This window comes from Giraffa tippelskirchi, chromosome X, assembly GCF_054371585.1.
Source record: "Giraffa tippelskirchi isolate mGirTip1 chromosome X, T2T-mGirTip1v1.2.pri, whole genome shotgun sequence".
Taxonomy (NCBI): domain Eukaryota; kingdom Metazoa; phylum Chordata; class Mammalia; order Artiodactyla; family Giraffidae; genus Giraffa; species Giraffa tippelskirchi.
The window spans coordinates 4806828-4831579 of NC_137289.1; the positions used below are offsets into that span (position 1 = coordinate 4806828).

The 24752-nt window shown below is 40.7% G+C and overlaps 1 protein-coding gene across 18 annotated transcripts in view; it reads right to left on the reverse strand.

Moving 5' to 3' along the window:
• Positions 1-24752, reverse strand: part of MTM1 (myotubularin 1) — a 100691-nt gene that overhangs the window by 17708 nt on the left and 58231 nt on the right. For 16 of the 18 annotated variants that reach the window (XM_081564627.1, XM_081564624.1, XM_081564629.1 and 13 more), the window contains 3 exons: positions 9307-9390; positions 6951-7100; positions 2674-2862 (listed from right to left, as the gene is read on the reverse strand). In XM_081564627.1, the coding sequence (XP_081420753.1) occupies positions 2674-2862; positions 6951-7100; positions 9307-9390 (423 nt within the window). The remainder of the gene's footprint in view (positions 1-2673; positions 2863-6950; positions 7101-9306; positions 9391-24752) is intronic. The other 2 variants (XM_081564630.1, XM_081564636.1) reach the window with 2 other exon arrangements.

The following is a 24752-nucleotide window of genomic DNA, read 5'->3' on the forward strand; positions in this document are numbered from 1 at the left end:
TTGTTTTTAAATAGCTATCAGCTAACATACACATGCACATGGATCACATTTCAGGGAATAACACCTTGCAGCTACAATCAGAGGTCACAACAGGAGTGTGCCTGTTCCACTGTGAACTAGCTCTGCAAGCCTCTCACACAACGACACACATCACCCTCCCATGGACACATGACATGTGGTTTGTAAACAGTTACTGATTTTTCAAAGACATTCCAAATGCTGGAGTTTGTTTTTTAAATAACTGAAGATGATACACAGAAAAAGTAATAATTCATTGCCAAAGTTTCTGCCAAAACAGACATTAATACAGTCCCACTTTAATTCATCACAGGGTGCTGGATCTTGTCTGCCTCTGGGTTTTGTTTGTTTGTTTAATTTAAAATGCTTGTTACTTCTGGGGTTGTAAATTTCTAAATATCCGTAAGGGCAGAACAATTAGGTTCAAAGAGACGTCAGAAGAGTAAAAATCTATTAGTCAAGCACAGATTGAGTCCCCCGAAGTTCAAAATCTCCAACTCGGATTAGTTTTGAAGTTTTCTTTTCAGTTCTCTTCAACAAAAAAGAACAACCCAAGTTACCTAGTACAACATACACAGACTGTTGCCATGGATACAGATGGCTAGGAAGACACAGCTGAGGGAGGAGGGGACCCTGATTGTGGTTTTTAAAGAAGGATGCACAGGTTTTTCAAGCCTAGGTGTTTTTTTTTCCATAATATTTTCCTTCCTTTCATTCCTAAACAGACTAGATACATAGGCAAATTTCCTGAGTCTTAAAAAGGCATTCAATAATTCTACTGCTACAGAAATCAGCTTTAGAGTTATTATGATAGAGGTATTCATTTTATACATTTTATATACCTTAAAATAGCCTTTCTAAATACCTCATTTTGATGTTATATCATATCTGTTTCACGCTAAATGTATACATGGAAATACTTCATTTTATGCATGTATTCAACTCTGAATTATGCATGAAGGATAGCAGAAATATAAAGGTAAGGATGATACAACAAGATATTCATAAGTGGGCTGAATTTACTAAACATTTTCTTCTAATTCCTAATCTATTGATTGATTTCACTTCATGACTGCTTTATGGATAATTTAAAAATCATTTTCATTATCTAAACTCAAATCAACTGCAGTAACAAATAGCTGGTCCAAGAATACACAAGGGGCAGGGGGCTCCCCAGGAGTAAAGGTGTCATGTGTCATGATCTGTGAGCAAATAATTGTGAATGGAGCTCCACACACACGCCCACGTAGAGAGACATTACAGGGTCTGTTTAAGAAACTACCACATCTAGGTGAGCTGCTTCAGGACTTGTTTCACTTTCAGGTTCTCGCCTTGTGCTTTCAATAATGCAAGATGCCAGGTAAATGACTTCGGGATAAGCAAAATATCCAAGATGATGAAATGTAAGCCTACATCTGACCAGCAGCAATAAATCTGAAATTTGGGATGGGGCAGGCCCACTGTGAACATGTATAAGTGACAACTGGCAATGAGAAAAGGAAAAAAAAACCCAAAAGGTGAAACTGAATGTCAAAGGTATTTCTGAGTCTGGGACCATGTCGTGCAGGGGCAAACAGCCTTCACAGCAGCTGCTGAGGGGCACCTGCAGGCAATGCTGCCTTATCACTTTACTGTAGGAGCACTCAGCATACTCTGCTTAAGAAGGCCAAGGAAACCCCGGAGAAAGAGTTCTCTGAAAACATTGACACCTGGGCTTCCCAGGTGGCACTAATGGTAAAGAACCCGCCTGCCAATGCAGGAGATATAAAAGACTCGGGTTCCATCCCTGGGTTGGGAAGATCTCCTGGAGGAGGGCACAGCAACCCACTTCAGTAATCTCGCCTGGAGAATCCCATGGACAGAGGAGCCTGGCAGGCTAGAGTGCATACAGTCACAAAGAGTCAGACACGACTGAAGTGACTTGGCACGTATGCACAAGTAACTGTAAAATGCATATACATGGAGCTACTCATTTCTTGGATTATCTCATATAAATGAGAACACACATTTCTGAGTATAGAGACAAGACTGCTTGGATAAAGCTACAAATTTAGGATTTTGAGAACTACAGCTTCCCACAATCCCCACAGATGCCTCCCTAGTGTATACATTGAGAATGACATAGTGTTGACATTGAGGATGACCGTCAATAGCCTAAAGTGCTCCAAAGAGATTCTAACACATTCCTGAGATCTTGGCCAAAACCCAAGTTCATTACAGCTCTAGACTTGCCTAGTGTATCAAAAGTTACTTTCATTTGATTTTTTTTTTAGGATTTTTCTTTATGTGTACCATTTTTAAGGTCTTTTTTGAATTCGTTATAGTATTGTTTCTATTTTATGTTTTGGTTTTTGGCCACGGGGCATATGAGATCCCAGCTCCCCGACTAGGGATCGGACCCACACCCTCTGCATTGGAAGGTGAAGTCTCAACTGCTGGACCACCAGGGAAGCCCCTTTCATTTGATTTTAAGGAAATCAACTTTTCAGATATGTTTTATGATTAAAACTACTTTCTACCTTAGTGAACTAATTTTCTGATCTAAGCAAAGTTTAATGAATTTAAATCCACATGTTGACAGGTCATGACAACAACATTCATGTGAAACACTGCACTCTGTATATAAGGTAGAACCATGTCATCAAATACACTCACCTTGTTGGCCACTGCATTGACATTGGGTCTTGCATCATAGATCGTGAGTTTGTTAACTTGTCTGTTTGTCTCCCTGATGACGTCGAGATATCTCTCATCCTCTTTATTTCGTTTACCACTCATACCGACAAGAGGCTGACTGCAACGCACAATGACTGTCTTGTTTTCGGGATGGATCCATGACAGCACCTATGGTTGGTTCAGAAATTTAAAGCTATCAAGAAAACAACTAAATCTCAATTAAAACCATAAAAAAAGAGAGCCCTAACAATCATGATGAAGTGAAACTGATTTTGCCAAAATAGGATGTTTGTTCACCTCTGATTTCCCTGTGTGCCCAGAAACACATGTTTAACCGTTAGGATGATTCAGGGCCAATGAGAACAACTAATTGCTTGACTAGTCTTTTCTCAATTTGCACCACATCTAAAAATGTTAACTGCTAACCTAAAAATAGTTACATCACTTGAAATAGAAAGCTTCAGACATTTTATTTTAGTCTTGTAGCTTGCACCGGATTTGTCATCACCCAGAAACAGCTTTGGTAAAAGGTGAGAGGTAAAGGAAACCAGCCCTGGTCCTGTCTCTATAATCTCAACTCATGTCTGCAAGTCATTTTCCCAATAGTCTCGATTTTAGAATCTAACACAGAAAACCCAAAGGAAGCAAACAGAACCTTAGGATAGCCATAGAGCTGCCAGGGTCTCCATAACGAAGCTTGGACACCTGCCTCCTGGGAGAGCTCTTCGAGCTTTTTCTCAGAATCAACCTTCTCTAATTTTACACACAAGCCCAGCACACTTTGCTACCTGGTCTCTCTGCCCATAGCACCTAAGAAACAAGATCTGTAAAAGGAAGCTAACAATGTAACGTAGCCAAAGCTACAGAACTGTCCACTTTCAATGACCGAATAGTTTGGCAGGTGAACTCTATCTCAATAAAGTTGTTAAAAAAAAAACAAACAAAACAGGAGCTGGGAAGTAAGCATGGTGGGTGACAGCATGAGCTCTGGGACAGCCTCTCATGGTGGCTCTGACCTGGGTACTGAGCTCACGGCCTCTCGTCACTTCCTTTCCCTCTTTCATCAAATATGGAGCTACATGATGGTGTGGCACTGTTGGGAGGACAAATGGAGAATGCATGGACCCAGCACAGGGTATGAAAACCCACGAAAATCAGGCACAAGAACCGCAAAAGTGTTCGAGCTCACTTAATACAAAGCCAAGTACGCTGTCATCTTTGAAGTCACCTCCCCACTCTGGCAAATTACAAGCATTGATGTCCATAAAAATTGCAGTGTGTAACAATACAACAGGTTAGTGAGAAGAGATTATATGGTAATATGAATGAATACTCATTCAACTGAGTCTCTGCACCTGCCAGGGCCCAGTCAAAATACCACTGTGGCCTTGACTAAGTGTCCAAAGGCTCAGGACTGGGATCCTGGTCACAAGCTCCATTTTCCAATCTATAGTGTGGAGGTGAGACCTGCCCGCCCACCTCCCATGGCTTGGCCTCCAAGAGAGAAAAGATATGAGATCACTTTTATGTCTCTATATATTTTTAATTTATTTTTTTCAGGTTTACTGAGATACACTTGACCTACAACACTAGGTAAATTTAAGGTGTACAATATGTTGATTTGATACAAGATCACTTTTTTTTTTTTTCTGGCCACACTAGGTGGCTTGTGAGGTCCTAGTTCTTCAACTAGGGATTGAACCTGGGCCCTCAGCAGTGGAAATGCAGAGTCCTAACCACTGGACAACCAGGGAATTCCCCAAACGAGATCACTTTTAAAAGAGCAAATTGCTGCATATACAATACATTTATTATTTGATAAAGACCCTCATTCCCTAGTGCTCTCTGCTCTTCTTCCCCACTTCTCTCTGCTTGGGAGATTTAAGACTGGAATCAGCAGGCCATGTTAAGAAATGCTATTCTTATGAGTTGTTTCACCTCTTACTTGCTTTTTCTTCTTCTTTTCTACCTTTATAAAAAGGATGCTTGCTATATAGCTGGACCAGGTACGAATAATGTAAACTTCACAACATCAACTACAATGAGTGCTTTCAAAGTATATGCTATTATATTAGGTTATTCTTATTGAAGTTAATATGTAGAAGCCATAAATAATTAACGATGTACACAAAGATTTAGCCACCAAAACACTGTTTATAATAGCAAAAGGTTAGCAAGAAGCTAAATGTCTCACAATAGAAAACTGATTGACTCCATATACTGGCACATGAGCAGAGTCAACAGTGTGGAAGGTTCTTTCCAAGATAAACGCTAGGTAGAAAAAGCAGACTGAGACACAAACCACAAAATAATTTCATTTTTTTTCAAATAAAAATATGTATGCATAGAAGAAAGTCTGGAATGACATATATCAAAATGTTAAGTGTGGTCCTCACTAGGTGGCAGTCTCTTTGATGTTTAACAGTAGTTTTTTAAATGTCTAAAATAAATAAATATGTGTTACTTATATGTTAAAGAATTCAATAATATTAAGACCAACCTATTGGAGAACAAAGGAATATGTACCCATTTAATGGGAACATTAATGCATGTGGATTATTTTATTATTCAGTGATATTTTATAACACTATATATCTTATTTATGGATAACATAATAAGACTGCTTTCTCACCAATTCTTTTTGTATCTTTATGAGTTTTTTTAATGAACTGAATATCAAATATTAAAAGGAATATTAATATTATTTAATATTTAAATATTGATATTTAATATTAATATTATTAATACTAAAAGGAAATACATTTCCTGGGTTACAGTCAAGAGTCTGGTGGTTAGGAGTTGTATCAGACAGAGTACATCACCTATTAGTAGATATTATTAAGCATTGTAATCTATAGAGAGGGGATGGACAGTTTAGCCTTAAATTTTTAAGGAAAAATAAATGCAAATCAGTGCCCATCACAAGGGAAGGAGGATCAATAAAATGGCTAAGTAAAAACCTAAGCATTCTATTTGCTCTACAGTGGGCTTCCATTCACTCGGAACTGTGGGAACTGCTGCACAAACACGGCAGCCTGAGCACAGTGTACTTGGCTCAGTTGTTTCACTTCCTCTTCTGCCCCTAATCACATGAAATTCACACACATGTACATGTGCACTCACCCGCACTTTTAACACAGTAGATGTTCAATAAATATTCATTGAATGAAGGAGTGAACAAAATGAACCCACACTATCCTAACCCTTTCTCCTGTGGGCAAGGCATGTCTTAGCAACACAGCTGGCCAGGAGAGGGGTGGAGTCTGTGGCTATGGCACAGAAAAGTATCTTTCAGCAGAGCAGAAGAGGAGTGAATTGGTAACTCTGCTTCATTAGCACAGCATTCTAGCAAAATGAGCTAAAGACCATACTTCCGAATATAATATATACCTCATGAAGATATGAACAGATACTCGCCCTTAGTGAACCAAGTGCATTTTAAGTTACAATTCATATTATGTTGATACTACACAAAAGTTTCACACAAATATTCTTTTAAGGACAAAAATGTCTAGACTTGGAAGTCAAAGGTGACATAACATTAAAGTTTAATTTCCTCAACCTTTGTTTTTCAAAATCAAAACCAAAACAAAACAATAAACTTATTATGAGATGCCCTGAAAACTAACAGAGGGGGAAAATTCTCTAAATTTTTAGTCAATAACATTTATAGACACTTTAGTCAATAAGATTTATAGTGCAACTCATCCATAAATATTTAATAACCAAAATACTAATTTATGAACTAGGTCCAGGGATACTGTAATATACTGTTTGGGATAATCCACACTTGTCTCAAGATTGCTAATGGTTTGAATGCAGCTTACAAACGTGATACAGATAGACGAATCCTAATAAAGGTGCTAAGTAAAAGCCTGGCTCCATAACATAGGGTATTTCTAGCGTTGTTTCTAAGGTGTCAACTGACACTGACCAAGAGCCTCACATTTGTTAATCATTGTGTTGCAAAGACAGAAGCCACAGAGACCCTATCCTCCCTTCTTCCTTTTCACCTGGTGTTACCTGTCCCCTCTCCTATATAAAAACTACTTGAGTTCATGCTCTGTCCTTGACTGCAAGCTTCTGGGGGAGCAGGTGACATCTTACTTACTTCTTTCCCCATTTGGCCTGCTGCTTTGCACTCAGAAGACATTTGATAACTTGTGGGACTGAAATTTCAAAAGAGGGTTTCTCTGAATTACTTGACTACCATCCTCATGGCACTCTTTACAAAAAACATGAATTGCAGTACTCACTGGAATTCGGTTTCGGGATCGAAAAGTTGCAACTCTCCTGAGATCTTCATCAGAGGCACGATATGGAACCACCAAGAGAGCTGGGTAAGTGTCACACAGTTTGTAGCACTTATTAATAAAAGTGATTCTCCAATGGTGATTCGGCAAGCCCTGCAAGAGAAAAGGAAGTTCATATCAACACAGAGGACTCCTCTCTGGGTCTGGCCATCGCTGGGTCTCCTTTCTTCTTTCAAGCAGAAGGCAAACGTGTGTCTGACGGCAGAGTGGTAACACTCTACTGATTCCCAGTAAGGGAGCCAAATGGGTAATTCAGACAACAGAACACAAGACAAAACACAGGTGGGCTCCAAAATTCTAAACTGTCATTGATAAATGCAAATTCTGTTCAACTTGAGATCTTCCTTCATTTCATGCCAAACTCTTCTCTACTACTTGTACAGAGAAACCCAAGGTCCCCCCCTACTCACGCACCTTAAAGAAAAGTACATTGTATAATCTTCATGTGTGTCTAATTGAGGGTAGAAAAGCTATCGGGCAACTTCTACCCCCTACTCAAAACAGGGGGAATGCTTCAACCTGCTCCAAAGTAGAAAGAAGCTAAGCTTGTAAAGAAATTCACAATATATGTCATTGTCAATGTATGGCAAAAACCACTACAATGTTGTAAAGTGATTAGCCTCCAGTTAACATAAATAAATTAATTTAAAAAAGAAATTCACAGAAGGGAAGTAAGGAAAACCCGTCTGGGGAGGCTCATTTTGCCACCTCCTAAGAGTTTTTTTCAATCAAATGGTTTGGGATGGGTGATTGCCCTATGGCTTGTATGACAAATAGAGTCATCTGCATTTGAGGCAGACTGCTAGTGTGACAGGGACACATGGAAGACATCTTCCATCCTACCGCTTACTCACAAAATTGGATCTAGTGGGGACAAGGTCCAGAGGTGCTGGAATAACTCCCTCCCCACACTCACAAATACAGAAGTACACACACAAAAGTGAGCCATGTGGGTGCTTGTTTTGGGAACAGGCATTGTACCTTGTCTTTAGGTCTGGCCCTATAGAGTCCAAACCAAGCAGATGAGTCTGATGTCGAGTCCAATTAGAGAGTTACAAGTCCCATCAGAAAGGTATAAGAAAAAAAGATGGAATATAATGGCAGTCTAGAACAAAATACCTTCAATAGTACATATATGCATGCAAGCTTAAAAACAGGACCAGTTTTGTTTCAAGCTAGAAGCTTTGACCTAAAAAATAAGTCTTAATACTGTCAATAATACTCCAAAATTAAGGTGCAAACAGTTTAATACATAACACTACAGAGGTCTCCAAAACATGCAAGATGTTTCAATGGTCCTTCTTCTGCCTCCATATATAACCCAGAAGACAGGTTATTAATGTAAGAGGTACACACAGCCTTTGAAAATGAAACAGTCTAAAGCTAGCAACAGGGCATACTACCTCATATATGTGCTCCAGAGATAAATTCCCACACCTGCATTTCTGATCAAGACTAAACAGAGAACTCAGCCAAGAGGCCTGGTAGTGGAAATGGTGGCTTAAGGTTCTCAAATCTAGTGTTTTGCAATTTGACTTTACACTCACTGGGCTTGATTTGATTCTCAAACCTAATTCGACAAAATTCCCAATTATTTTACAAGCTTTATAGAATGAGATTTAGGAAAAATCTCATCACAAAACCCCTAGCTGTCCCATGATTTGGTTATAGCAGAGGTCAAAGTGCAGCTCTTGTTCTATAAGAGGCATGGGAATCTTCTTAAAAATGCCAGGAGACCTTCACCCCTGAACAGCAACAATACTCAAAGCCTCCTACTTTATTGTTACAAATAAACATGCACATGGGTAAAGTTTACTAAGAGAGCAGTAAAGGCAATTCTCATCAAAGCTTGCCTGGAAAAGTCATCATTACAGTTCTAATTCATTTGAATGTCTAAGCCAAAATAAATATGACTGAAATCTAACTGCCAATAATAGTCAAGCTCCCAAACACATAAATACATTATGACATCAATTCCTGAGTAGTAAGATACAGAAGTTTGGCTTTTCTAGACTCTGAGTATTTGATTCATTTCATGGACAACATATAATGGGAGTTCTTCATGTAGTAGGAAGAAAACGAACCTAGCCAAGCAACCTTCAACGCAGCTTGAACATGGTCCTGTAAGAGCTTGTAGGCTCCGCAGTACTAGACAGACAGAATAAGCCATGTTATACTACTGTTAGGAAAAAAGTATTTAGCAAGGGTGTTACTGATTCTCAAAGAGCATGACCAAAGGCATATATCCTTAGCAGGCACATCTGAGATTCCTCTCGTGGCTCAATATCTACTGACTTACCTGCCTTCTGTATTCTTCAACTGGATTATAAACGGTCCATCCATCCACGCTAAACTTTTCTTCATTCAAAAATGCAAATATCGGCTAGAAAAGGCAAAAAAAAAAAAAACAAAACAGAATGTCAAGTTCGGTGTAAAGGAACTAATATTCTATTAACACCACAACCTTAGATTTTTATTTTATTTTTTACCAGATTTGCCTATGATGAAATAACAACCTAATAATTTTTCTTCTTAGTTTTTAAAAAAAAAATATTTATTTTAATTGGAGGATAATTACTTTACAATATTGTGATGGTTTTTGCCATACATCAATATGAATTGCCCATTAAGCCAGAAATAACAGTGGCAAATTCAGACTAGACTTATGCTACCCTCTATCTTGATTAACCATTACTTTTGAGACCACAGTTTTCTACGACTACAAACATGACTTTTTCTTTTTTTTAGTTTTTTTTTGTAAATTAATTAATTTATTTTAATTGGAGGCTAATTACTTTACAATAAACATGACTTTTGGTGTTTTTTTTTTTTTTTTGTAAAGTGCTGTTGCACAAAAATCAGACTTCCAGACCCAAAACGCCCATCAGTTTTAAGCAGTATTAGCAATCGATCAGGTAAAAGACACTTAAAAAAAAAAAAAAAATGAAAGAAAAAGAAAACCCAGCAATGATTAGTAAACAGTGCCACTGTCTCAATAGGGACCAGTGATGCATTAATCTATTTAAAAAGAGACAGGACATTAGGAAAATTCTTAATTAACTTCTCTGTGAGTTCTGAATCAATGCTCTGATCTCTGAAACGACAGACCTCAGCCCTCTCATCTCTTCTCTATGCTCATTCTCAAGGTGACATTAAGGAATTTCATGGCTTCAAATACCATCCATACCCTGGTGATTCCTAAATATCTATGACTCTGCAGCCCCACCATGATCTTCAGACTTGGCCACACAAGCGACCACACCGCAGCTAGAGGAATGGGACATTCATAACTCCCACCTGATCCTGCTCCTCCCAGTCTCCCCATTTCAGCAGATGCCAGCCCCATCTTTTGCACCTTGGCTTATCCTTATCACTTCACTGCTAGCACCCTGGTTTAAGGCTCTTCCATTTCCACTTGGATTATTATAATAACACCTCCTAACTAGTCCTCTGCTTTCACCTTTATACCTAAAGTCAGAGTAGTAGTGGCACAACCTAAGTCAGCTCAAATCCTTCCCCTGCCCCCAAATCCTTCTGTGGGAGCTTTTCATTTCACTTTGGGTAAAAATGGACGTACTTGCAATGGCCCCCGTGGCCCTCGCCATCTGGCCACATGTCCCACGATGTCTCTGCTCTTCTGCTTCTTCAGTCTGCTCTAGCCATGCTGGCTTTCAGTGCTGCTCCCCAAGAGCACTAAGAACACACCAATCTCAGGGCCTTTGCACCTACTGTTCCAGTGGTCTGGAATCCTTGCCCTCATGGTGTCCTCCCTTAGTTCTTTCACATCTCTGCTCAAATGTAACCTTAATCAATGAGCCTTTCTCTAACACTCTACAGAAAAACAACACATCCCCCCTCAACAGCACCCCTCATCCTCCTTCCCATTTTATTTCCATCACTTGTGACCATTTGACATGTATTTACTTGTTTGTTACTGTTGGACCCCTACCGTCCTCTAGACCATGGGCTCCGTGAAGGCAGACACTTGCTTTCTTCCCTTCCTCAATCCCCAGTAACTGAACAGTATCTGGCCCACATAGGTGGAATACATATTTCTTGATCAAATGAAGATGGAGAGCTTTATACAGCCCCTGCACAAGCACTTTCTCTGGAGGCACTTTTCCTCTAAGTCTCTTCCTTCCATCCATCAGCCTAAGGCCTCAGGTGCCCCTGACTCCAACGTTACAGAGAATTTCTGGAAAATCATCACTTAGCAGCACTGGTTTTCTGTATTTAAGTGGCAAGAGGTTTAAGGTGAAAGCGGATCACATCATGATCTCTGGAAGATCTTCTTGAACTTTCCAAAGCATGTGGCCCCCTCAGCAAGTCTCAACTCTGCACTAGGCTCCAGTGCTGTCTATTAGCAATGACACTGATCTAGCTATGCGATTCATCGAGGCTTTAGGCTGATAGTGAATCCACAGCAATACCTGATTATTCAGTACCCTTGGGGAAAACAAGTGATGTCTGTTAACTGAAGTTTAACTCGAAGACAGAGGGACCTTTGGTGAGACGAGCACTAAAATGCATAGCACATGTCTTTATCCATACACGGCATCTACAGAACATGCCCAAGCATCCTTTTGGTGACATCATCTGAGCACCAGATACTGCACCTGTCAGGACCTGGCCTGGGTAAATACTCAAGACTGCTGAACCTCGTGCCGGTGGGATGTGTGCAGATGACATGAGGCTGTACTGTCACTCGCTTTAGAAGAAAACCTAGAATCTGCTTTCTTGAAATAAGTTCCTGATTTCAACATGGTTTTTGTTCAGGTTTTGTTTTTTTTTTTCTGGTTTTTAGTTATTTGCATCTTTCCCATGAAGCTTAAGCAAATACGGTGGCCATTCAAGAAGAATAAAATTGCTCACTCAAAAAGGCCAGATAAAGCTTTCTCTCCAGAAAAATCATGTGTATTAATGCCAAGAGTGTCCTCTGACTTACCAGCAGCATTTTCAATGTAACTTACTATTTCTTAACCACTAAAAATAAAGCAACTCTTTCTTTGCTTCAAATATCCTCTTGCATCTTATATTAAAATTACCGATAAGTGTAAATTAAGTATACAAAATTGTTATCATCAGAATATAACATTCTATAGCCCAAACTAAAACTATTTCCATAGCTTCTTTTATAAGTCATATAAGAGAATTGTCATTAATATGGGAATGATACAGTGTCCTCAAGGTAGCACAACCTATCAGGTGGCCTTTCTCATGAAATAGTTCTAGAATAACATGTCACACTCTGAGTGATGTCCAGATATATAGGACGAGTCCATGACTGGCATCCTTGACCCGGGAAATGTGCCTATGGGAACTCTGTGATGACACTTGATGCTAAGAGCCACACTTGGACCTCAAACATCTCAGGCAAGTTTATGAATCAACTAACAGCCAGATATTTCTTGCCATGAAATACAAAGCAACGCATCTAACACAGAACTGGAGCGTAAGGTGGAAAAGAACAGATGTTCAAGCCAATAATGTTAACTATCCAAATAAATTACCTTACAATTACAAGAAAATACTTTTTTAAAGTATTACTTGTTAGTTTAAATAGGAAGATATGATGTGAACACTGAGCTGTCACTAACTCTTTGAAGTAAGCCTTCTATAAGAAGCAATGCTAGCCATCTGTATGTCTTCTTTGGAGAAGTGTCTGTTTAGTTCTTTGGCCCACTTTTTGATTGGGTTGTTTATTTTTCTGGAATTGAGCTGCAGGAGTTGCTTGTATATTTTTGTGATTAATTGTTTGTCCATTGCTTCATTTGCTATTATTTTCTCCCATTCTGAAGGCTGTCTTTTCACCTTGCTTATAGTTTCCTTTGTTGTGCAGAAGCCTTTAATTTTAATTAGGTCACATTTGTTTATTTTTGCTTTTATTTCCAATATTCTGGGAGGTGGGTCATAGAGGATCCTGCTGTGGTTTATGTCGGAGAGTGTTTTGCCTATGTTTTCCTCTAGGAGTTTTATAGTTTCTGGTCTTATGTTTAGGTCTTTAATCCATTTGGAGTTTATTTTTGTGTATGGTGTTAGAAAGTGTTCTAGTTTCATTCTTTTACAAGTGGTTGACCAGTTTTCCCAGCACTACTTGTTAAAGAGATTGTCTTTTCTCCATTGTATATTCTTGCCTCATTTGTCAAAGATAAGGTGTTCATAAGTCGTGGATTTATCTCTGGGCTTTCTATTTTGTTCCATTGATCTATATTTCTGTCCTTGTGCCAGTACCATACTGTCTTGATGACTGTGGCCAGTGTTGGTGGGAATGCAAACTAGTACAGCCACTATGGAGAACAGTGTGGAGATTCCTCAAAAAACTGGAAATAGAACTGCCATAAGACCCAGCAATCCCACTGCTGGGCATACACACTGAGGAAACCAGAACTGAGAGAGACACGTGTACCCCAATGTTCATCGCAGCACTGTTTATAATAGCCAGGACATGGAAGCAGCCTAGATGCCCATCAGCAGACAAATGGATAAGGAAGCTGTGGTATATATACACAATGGAATATTACTCAGCCATTAAAAAGAATACATTTGAATCAGTTCTTATGAGGTGGATGAAACTGGAGCCCTTTATACAGAGTGAAGTAAGCCAGAAAGAAAAACACCAATACAGTATAGTAACACATATATATGGTATTTAGTCAATCGGTCAAGATAACCCTGTATGCGAGACATCAAAAGAGACATAGATAAATAGAACAGTATTATGGACTCTATGGGAGAGGGCGAGGGTGGGATGATATGGGAGAATGGCATGGAAGCATGTAAATTATCATATGTGAAATGAATCTCCAGTCCAGGTTCGATGCATGATACAGGGTGCTCGGGGCTGGTGCACCGGGATGACCCGGAGGGATGGGATGGGGAGGGAGGTGGGAGGGAGGTTCTGGAAGGGGAACACATGTACACCCATGGTGGATTCATGTCAATGCATGGCAAAACAAACACAATATTGTAAAGTTAAAAAATAGATAAACAAACTAATTTAAAATAAAAAAAAGAAAAACAGTTCCACTTCCTTGAAAAAAAAAAAAAAAGAAGCAATGCTGACATTTTCTAAAGTTGAATGTACAGGAATTACTTCCCAGATATTTTAATTTCCACCTTTTCCCCCCTTAAAGATTAAGATAAGAGAACAAAGCAAGAGTTTAAAAATACAAGTTCTCAATAGAGTAACATAAAGGTGGATTATTACAAAAAAATTAAGACTACTAAGCATTAAAGCAAGGACAACATCACCCATTCATCTTTACCTCATTATTAAAAAGTACAGAATTCCCTACAAGTGATTACTTGTTACAAGGCTAATTATAGCTCCTGCGTGAAAATGCTAAAACCTAAAGTTAGCAGCTTACGTTTCTTGAGGATTTTACCTGTCATTTATTTTCCCTTACAGACATGTAGTTTTTAAGGCTTTGAGTCTTTGAGATTTGATTCACAGGTTGCCATTTTCCACAGTGATTCCTATCTACAGCCCTGAGTTGGGTGGGGACACGGGGAAACACGAGTCCCATGGAGGGAACTGCTTCTAGACTGTCCCTCGTGGGAGTGTGCAGGGAGTCAGGTTCAAGGCGTGGTGATGATGTGCCCTCTGTGACCCTGTCCCCGCACCCATCTTGCTTCCCAAGAAGGATTCAATCCCAGCTCAGGGAGTGGGTGAGGGTTTCAGAGATGGGGTTGGGGTTTCCCCAATGTGCCAGGCACTGCCTGGGCCCCAGCTCAACCCACTGAATCAAGACCCACAGTGGGGAGGGTGGTGATGCCCTGATCTTGAAGGGCCATGGATACCCCAGAACACTAAGAATCTTCCTGGGGGCTGTGTGCTCAACCTATTTGAGGGGCTGCTTGACTTTTTTCTTTTTTTCAGTGATTTTTGAAATAATTATAGATTGACAAGAAGTTGCAGAGAAAGCTATAGGGAAAGCCCATGTGCCCTTTACCCAGCCTTCCACATGTGAGCATCTTGCATAACCAGAGCCCAGTATCAAAGTTTGGCAACTGACATCAGAAAACAGATACTCTCAAGTGCTCACCCCTGGCTTCAAGTAAGCATGTCTTCCTTTATTCGGCTCTGTATGAATATTTGGGCATTTCACCAATTCAGATTCCTACTAGTCAAGAAATATCAGGCATGGAGACTTTAAAAAAAAAAAAAAAAAAGAAATCACGTGCATTTTTCCAGGATTAAAAATAGCACAATGTAACATTTGAAAAATGTTAAAGGACAAAGTTGAGATGAAAATCTCCAATTTCACACTAGGGAAGACAACTCTGACAAAGAGAATGTAACTTGTCTTTTTAATTTAGCTCCGTTTATCACCGTTGTATCTTGTGGGAGCAAAAATCTGAAATGACAGCAGATTTTAGCTTTCACTTAATTAGCCATCATTTTAAAATGGCACTTACATAAAGATGCACCGACTTGCTTTAAACATCTAGATTGGATTTATTGCTATTGAGTAGATTCTATAAATACTGAGTGATTCATGAGCTTCCTTCTTTGAGAAGGGAGAACTGTGTCACTGAGAGGATTCCTAGATCTCACGAAGGGCCCTCACAGATAGCCAAAGCCTTGTCATGCTGTCTCTCAGAACTGGATGTTTGAGTGTCAGATTTATAAAAATTAAATACCACTCAAGAGGGAGACAGTTACAGAAGAAAACAATTTTCATAGTATTCAAGGAAGTAAATCGATAAGCTCTGTAGATATAATAGTGCTTTCAAATGATGCTGTCACCACACAAAGCATGGTTATCAGTGGACATGATTCAGTGCATCTCTGAGACCTAGCTTTAAAAATTCAGGGAACCAGTCACTAACTCTTTCAGGATAGAACTTGGCAATGTTTGAACAAGAATCTGAGGTGTTTTTTCCTAATTTGATTTCAAAACTGAAGACATTAGCCTTTTTCAAATTTTCCATCTACCACTGAAGGGTGCAGCAATGTAAAATTACCTCAAGAAACAAGACCGCTTCATATAAGAACAATAATGCTTTCATTCAAGTTAGGAGGAAAAGTCTAAAATTTTAAGGAAGAACGATAGGAGGTGCTGAAACTTGGCAAAGTTTATAATTCTAAGCAACGGCTTCATGCTTGATACAGCTTTCAGCCTTTTACTATGATTTGACATAGTAAGAATTTGTACAACTGCATCAAAAGTAATTTCATCCAAAAGTCTGAACAAAGTCTCATAGGTCAAAAAGCAACCTGTGCATGAATTACCATTGCTACTTCTGTTTGCATAAAGTTCTCCTAGTTCTACCACTATCCTTTTCCCTGGAGAAAATGGCTTTAATATTCTTGAGTCACCCTTACCTTCATTTATAAATGTACATATTCACTTATTCAGGAAAGGACTACAAAAGTGCACTTGAAATGTCATTTCAAATCATTTTAGAAAAAGAACATTCGTTACTATTTGTCAAAATCATAATCATTTAAGGCTGACATTTCTCAGGGTTCATATGTGACACCACTTTTCACTGTAATTCTCTCTCCTGATAATTTTGGCCACGTCAATGAAAATGCCAATGATCAAATCCAGGTCTACCAAATAAACCTCTCCCCAGGCCAAAGCTTCAGGTCTACGCACCCACTGGCCTCCCACATACCCACACCTGGTTGTCCCCTAGAACCTGTGACTCAGCACAACCAAAATAAACTTGTCTTCTCTTCTTCATTCTGTTCCTATGTTGCCCATCTTGACCACTGGCCCCACCAGCAACCTGTTTATCCAGGTTGGAGTCATCCCTATCATCCCATCTCCCCTCATCAACAAATTCTACTGATCTGATCTTCTCGATCTTTCTCAAATCCATTCTCTACTGTCCCTCTCCACTGTCCCATTTTAAGGACTCATTATCACATACCAAGGGGCAAACGACTAGAAATGATGTCAATATCCATCAACAGAGGATTAAATAAAGTATGAGATGGTAAAAAGAATATTAACAGAGTGAAGAAGCCCACTTGGTAGGCAGTGTGTATTGGTAAATTTAGAAAGCAAGCTACGGAGGTGCATATGTAGCATGCTCCATTAGGGTCAAAGGAGGAAGGAATATAAATAATGAACTGCTTGCATAGGTTATTATCATGGGGTGGATACCAATATGCTGAGAATGTTGGGGAATGCAATGGCTACAGGGTGCTGGGAGGGAGATATTTTTACTATTTTTACTGCTGTAGTCAGTTCACTCTACTATAAGAAGATACCACAGACTTCCTGGCTTAGAAGAACAAACTATCTCTCACAGTTCTGGAGGCTGAGAAGTCTGAGGTCAAGGAGCCAGCATGGTCTGATTCTGTTGAGATCCACCTCCTGGTTTACAGAGGATGGCCTTCTTGCTGTACTGCACAAGGTGGAGATGTGAAGTCTGGCCTCTTTTTAAAAGGGCAATAATCCCATCATGGGACACCACCCCCATGACCATCTAAAGCTAATCACCTCCTATTGCATTGAGGGTTAGAGCTTCAACAGAAAATTTGGGGGGATACAAACATTCAGTCCTTTAATCTTTCCTTACTTTTCAACCATGCATACATTAGTCATTTTTTTTTTTTTTTTACAAAAATTCAAAGTATATGCTTGCTGAATCAAAGCCCTTTCTAAACAGCAGAATATTCTTATAGGTCACTTGGTGGCTGCTAGCTCCTGTTCATTCATTCCACTGACATTAGTAGATACATTTAAGAAACATTTACTTAGCAGACACTATCTCTTATGAACAAGGTATTAAGTAGATAAAAAAATGAGTAAGACACCCCTACTGTCTTTAAAGAGTTAGAAATCCTCTGAAGGAGAGAGATGAGGAGGGCGCAGCTACTGCTCACATAAAGAGGAGCAGGTTAAGTGCACTGAAAGGTACAGATAAAGTGCCATGGGATGCCAGGGAATGCCAGGGTTACTTCTGGACAGACAGGCCTGGAGGGGTGCTAGTGGCATGAAAGATCACCTGGAAGGGTAAAACGACTTTGGACACAGTAACCATGAGGACCGCAAAAAAGTCACAAATGGAAGAAAACATGAGGCCATCAGCAAACATCTCGGTCTGGCAGCCAGCCGCAGGTGGGTAGAAAAACAGGAGACCATGGAGAGATGTGGCTGCATGGTGGACAGAACAGAGGTTTGCATTTACACTGACAGGGAGGGACGAGTGGCTGAAGTTTCAGAGGTAAAGGTGTGAGACAGTCTGAGCTGCCTCCCAGGGGCAGCAACCTGACAGACAGCACGTGTAGAGTGGGCTGCATCAGAAACAGAAGTACAAAAATTAGCAAAAGCACCATCCCCACAGCTCAGAAGAGAAGAGATGGAAACCTGAATTAAGTCGGGCTGGGGACGAAGAACGCTTGGATTTAGCAAATGTTACAGAAAAGGGAAATCTCCCACTGACCTTGATTTTGGAGGAGGAGGAGAAAGACGGGGAGAAGGAAATGACAGCAAGAGAGAAACTGGGAGCTCAAAGGAAGATTGAGGGGAAAATGAGAGATTCATTTTAAACAAAGATTTAGGCATCAGCTGAAGTCATGGAGCAGCTAATGGGAAACACAAAGCCATGAAGGCAATGCTGGTCAACACGAGAACAAAAAAAAAACAGGGATAGCACAGAGCAAGGATGGACTTTTCTAGAAAACCCATATTTAGACGTCAGAAGCAAGCCGAGGAACTAGAAAAGGAGGGCCAGGAGATTGAGACCTCTGAAGCCAAAGGAGAGGTATTTGGCAGCGTGATGATCTAGATGCTCTAATTGATATTTCTGCTGACAACATCTAAAATTGCTGGATAAAACAGAAACCCTTTTTAAAAATGCACTCGTGAGCCTACAAGGGAAGAAGAAACTCTCAGAAGCCCAAGCCAAACTGTGAATGGAACACAGAGAACAAGAAGAGTGGGCAGGACTGGTTTCCGAGGCCTCTCAGGCTCCAGGAGATAAGATGTAATGCCCTGGGCTGGCCAAGATGGGTGTCAAACTGGAAACTTCCTTCAATAACACTGTATCCATTAGGGAGTTAGAACAGGAAACAGATAAACAGGAAACAAGTGCCTCAGAGACTCAGAGGGAACTTACCTGTCTAGGTGATCTGTGCTGAGCAAGGGAGCCTGCAGCACAGGGCTGCCAAAACTCACACAACTTGCATGGTCCCAAAAACATCCTGCAGATAATTTAATCTGCGAGTGCCCCAGGCTGGGAGTGCCCCCCAAACACCTGGCAGAAAAAAATGTCAAACTGCCTTCAATCCTGGCCCTGGAGTCTTACCACAGATAAAGGCCCAAGGAATGAGCCCACAGGCAATCATCACAAACAGCCCAAGAAAGTAGGCCCCACAAGCCAGGAGACCAGGCCTGGCTGAAGAGAGAGGTGGTGAATGAAGTGGAAGACCCAGCAGCCCCGACACAAAGGGATGCTCTGTCAATTTTAACTTGGGACATGTGGTAGATATTTTATCAACACCTATTGCAGCTATTCAATTAAAAAAAAAAAAAACATGGAAGAGGCCAAGGTCTTACAGACTACCAAGCAGGAGAACTTGTAGGGCCTGGAACCACTTTCAAAACAACAGTTTCGATGAACTTATTTGCAGGGCAGCAATGGAGATGCAGACATAGAGAACAGACTTGTGGGCACAGTGGAGAAAGGAGAGGGAGGGACAACTGGAGAGAGCAGCATCGAAACATATACATTACCAAATGTAAATTAGGTAGCCAGTGGGGATTTGCTGAATGATTCAGGGAACTCAAACCAGGGCTCTGTGACAACCTAGAGAGGTGGGATGTGGTAGGAGGTGGGAGGGAGGTTCAAGACGGAGGGGATATATGTATACTTATGTTGATGTATGGTGGAAACCAACACGGCATTTTTAATTTTTTTAATTTTAATTGGAGGGTAATTACTTGACAATATTGTGGTGGTTTTTGCCATACATTCACATGAATCATCCATGGGCGTACATGTGTTCCCCATCGTGACCCTCCCTCCCACCTCCCTCCCCATCCCATCCCTCAGGGTCATCCCAGTGCACCAGCCCTGAGCACCCTGTCTCATGCATTGAACCTGGACTGGCGATCTATTTCACATATGATAATACACGTTTCAATGCTATTCTCTCAAATCATCCCACCCTCACCTTCTCCCCGAGTCCAACAGTCTGTTCTTTACACCTGTGTCTCTTTTGCTGTCTCGCATAAAGGGTCATCGTTACCATCTTTCTAAATTCCATATATATGCGTTAGTATACTGTATTGGTGTTTTTCTTTCTGGCTTACTTCACTCTGTATAATAGGCTCCAGTTTCATCCATCTCATTAGAACTGATTCAAATGCATTCTTTTTAATGGCTGAGTAATATTCCATTGTGTATATGTACCACAGCTTCCTTATCCATTCATATGCTGATGGACATCTAGGTTGCTTCCATGTCCTGGCTATTGTAAACAGTGCTGCGATGAACATTGGGGTACACATGTCTCTTTCAATTCTGGTTTCCTTGGTGTGTATGCCCAGCAGTGGGATTGCTGGGTCTTATGGCAGTTCTATTTCCAGTTTTTTGAGGAATCTCCACACTGTTCTCCATAGTGGCTGTACTAGTTTGCATTCCCACCAACAGTGAAAGAGGGTTCCTTTTTCTCCATACCCTCTACAGCATTTATTGTTTGTAGACTTTTTGATAGCAGCCATTCTGACCGGAGTGAGATGGTACCTCATTGTGGTTTTGATTTGCATTTCACTGATAATGAGTAATATTGAGCATCTTTTCATGTGTTTGTTAGCCATTTGTATATCTTCTTTGGAGAAATGTCTGTTTAGTTCTTGGGCCCATTTTTTTATTGGGTCGCTTATTTTTCTGGAATTGAGCTGCAGGAGTTGCTTGTATATTTTTGAGATTAATTCTTTGTCAGTTTCTTCATTTGCTACTATTTTCTCCCATTCTGAAGCCTGTCTTTTCACCTTGCTTATAGTTTCCTTCATTGTGCAAAAGCTTTTAAGTTTAATTAGCTCCCATTTGTTTATTTTTTGCTTTTATTTCCATTACTCTGGGAGGTGGGTCATAGAGGATCCTGCTATGATTTATGTCAGAGAGTGTTTTGCCTATGTTTTCCTCTAGGAGTTTTATAGTTTCTGGTCTTACGTTTAGATCTTTAATCCATTTTGAGTTTATTTTTGTGTATGGTGTTAGAAAATGTTCTAGTTTCATTCTTCTACAAGTGGTTGACCAGTTTTCTCAGCACCACTTGTTAAAGAGATTGTCTTTTCTCCATTGTATAGTCTTGCCTCCTTTGTCAAAGATAGGGTGTCCATAGGTGCATCGATTTATCTCTGGGTTTTCTATTTTGTTCCATTGATTTATGTTTCTGTCTTTGTGCCAGTACCATACTGTCTCAACACGACATTTAAAGCAATTATCCTCCAATTAAAAATAAATTAATTAAAAGAAAACAACCCCCCCAAAAAACCCAACAGTTCCCCCAAGTTGCAAGGCAGGGAGTGGGGCGATAAGGGAGGATGTGAGGACCAGCAGAGAGTGCTGTGCTTCTGGACATGGAGGGTGGCACAGGGAGTTGGCGGGACAGTCCAGCTGGGACCACAGTCCCCAGAGACGGGCGCAGGGAGGATGGCCGGGCATGTCTCGAGACCAGGGAAGAGGGCAGCAGAGAGATTCAGAAAGAAGACAGAGGGCCAAGTCTTGCAGGAGGCAGGAAGGGAGGAGCTTTAAAAGCATGATTAGACCCTCTATGAGCCAAGTTTACTGTTTATTTAAGGAAAAAAAATGTCCTGGTCAGAAAAAGAGATCGAGAACCAAGCCACCCTTGGGTCTCAGGCCACATCCAGGCTGAGAGGCGAGTGCACATGTGTGGTTTCTCATTCAGTTCCTGGGTGAAAATGAGATTCTGGTTGTTGGCTATTAAATCTGTAATCAGCCTAGAAAGGAAGAGTCTGCTCCATTTCAGTCTGGTTTACAACCTCAAAGCACAGAAAAAGTACCCCAGGTCGTTCATTCTCGGTTCATAGGGTCAAAAAAGAGGTGTACCCTCCCAGCCCCGTGTCGTATCCTTTATGGAATTATTTTGGTAGGCAAGCACCATGAGAAGTGCCATGAGAACACAAGGGGAAATAGCACTGCTCAGACCACACAGCAGGGCAGGCTGGGGTTCAGTGAAGCCAGGAAGAAAGACAAGGGCCCTGCTCGCTTCTCTCCACAGAAAAGGCCTTGGAACCCGCGGCATCTCTTTTGGGGTCAGAGCCAGCGGATCTTCTCCTCTAGGCCCAGAAGACGGTCAAATTTACCAAAGCAAACACCAGAAGACTTTGCAAGTCTCTGACTGCCAATCAGCTCACAGAAGAACAAAAAGCAGGAAATACGGCGATACTGCAGAGCTGAATCCAGAAAGGGGGCAAGTGCAGAGACACAAACCTTAGTGAGCCATGTTACTCTGCAAGCAGGGTCACAGGTGGAAAGAACAGAAAACTTCTGAAGAGCTCTGTGTATTACCTGGCACCGCTGCCCATACATCCCATTTCTACTTAAGATGCTTTTTGGCTTTCACGCTCTCAAATAGAAGACTTTCGACTAATCCTTTGGCAAGGTACAAGCCTCGGTTGGTTAATGAGACTACTACTAACTGTTACCTGTGGAGCATCTTTCTTTTAAAGGGCTTAAAGTGTCCCACATATGATCATAACGACTTTTTCCATATTCTTGGAAAGAGTGGGTCAGAGTAATCATCCTTATTCTTTTCACCTGCCGGGAAACACGGGGCGCTAAGAACAGAAGCACTGACATTTATTGGGCACTTACTGCGTGCCAGGAGCTCTTGTAAGTACTTTTCATTTAATCCTCACAAAACCCCTGTGGGGTGGAGACTGTTATTATCCCCATTGGAGATGAAAATGCTGAAGCATAGAAATATTACATGATTTTCAAAGTTGCGAAGCAGGTAAGGGACTGAGTTGGATTCAGACACGGGCCTCTGGATGCCTGGGCCCCATGCTGGCAACCACCCTGCAGAAGGGACCTGCGAATGACTCCTCCCACTGAACCTCCCCGATCCAGGCCACTAGGAGCCTGGCAGCTGGGTCTTAGGCTCCATTTCTTCTACCTCTACATTTCCCTCATGTGAATCTACAGACCATGAGTTTAATCATACACTCAAGCCCTTCATTTAAACAAATGTCAAGAAAATCCACACAGACCTAAAGATACATTTAAGCGACTGTATTAGTGCATAAATAAACTTAAAATGCAATTCATTATACATATTCTATCATTATCAAACGTTCTAGACTATGATTAACAGAAAGCCAAAGACTTTACACCATGATCCAGACACACACAGATAACAGAGATGCTCTTAATATTTTCATGACTCAATAACAGATTGGGATTCAGAGTTTAAAAAAGAAAAACTCCCATCTAAAATTTGTACTATCTCTGATGATTCCATCTGAGTAAAAAGACTCAATAACAGATTGGGATTCAGAGTTTAAAAAAGAAAAACTCCCATCTAAAATTTGTACTATCTCTGATGATTCCATCTGAGTAAAAAAATGAGCAAACAATAAAGGAAATCAATGAAAGAAGATCTTTAGCAGTGAACATACCACTCCAACAATTAAACTATTTTTCTGTAGTAGTATCAGGCTCTGTTCATATGTACATCGGCCTTTAAAAAACAACCATGATATCAGAGGCATTGTCACATTTCCTATCATAAAAATGTATCATTTCCTTAGAACTAGTATTGACTTGCAATGTCATTTGAGAAAATGGTGCAATTTCTACTGTTTGAAAGGCAAAGCAAAAATAAAACAAGAAAATAAATGTTTCTGTTCAAATAGAAAGTGCAATCTAAACAATTTTCAAGTCTTAATGGATTGACCTAATATAGAACCAATCAAGGTAATGGTTTGGGATCCACTGTGTGTGGCTAAACGGCTCAAGGTCAATTCAAAGTTTCAGTCCCAGCTGAACACACTGAACGGAGAAAATACTAATGGGGAAGGAAGCAAGAGAGGCAGGGCTGGTGTGAAAGAAAAAAGCTCACTCACATGCCACTTGCCTCATGGCTCGATTTGGAACCCAGCTCTCTTGGCCTCCAGACACCATTTTACCGACACAACTGCAACGTTACTTCTGGCATCCAGTGCCAATAACAGTCACTGAAATAATCTGCAGCTGCTTTAACAGTTTCAGTAATATTAACAAAGTGCTATTTTTCAAGCAGGGGCCCTTTGTATTGTTCCATGCAATCAGGCTTAGATTACGCTTCCAGGAAATCCCTTTCTGGCACACTCTCGCATTCCCCACTGTGGCAGTTTGGAAACTTTTCTTCCCCTCCTGTCTCAGAGGAATAATTGTCCCTTCTCCTTTCCCAACCTGCCCTACAAAATGGGCTTCATCCCATGCCCCCACCCCACCCCGTTTTCCGCTCAGGAAAGGAACCCTCTTCTCTCTTGCTTTCCCCTGCCCACCATCTTCATTCACCTTTTTCGGATTCTCAGGGAAACACGTCTTCCCTCCAGCTGACTGCTACCACTACTTTGTGTTTTGAAACACCCCTTGCTCTCTCTTTAAACCTCCATCAACTGGTTCCCATCCCCAACCACTCCGGCCACCTCCTGCAATTCAGAAAAGCTCAACCTGTGTATGCCTATATTGGACACTGGGGGTGGGGAGGATGAGGGAAGAGTGTCCCAGCCTCAAGCACTCCACAGTTAGGGGGTCCAGTCCCCAAGGATC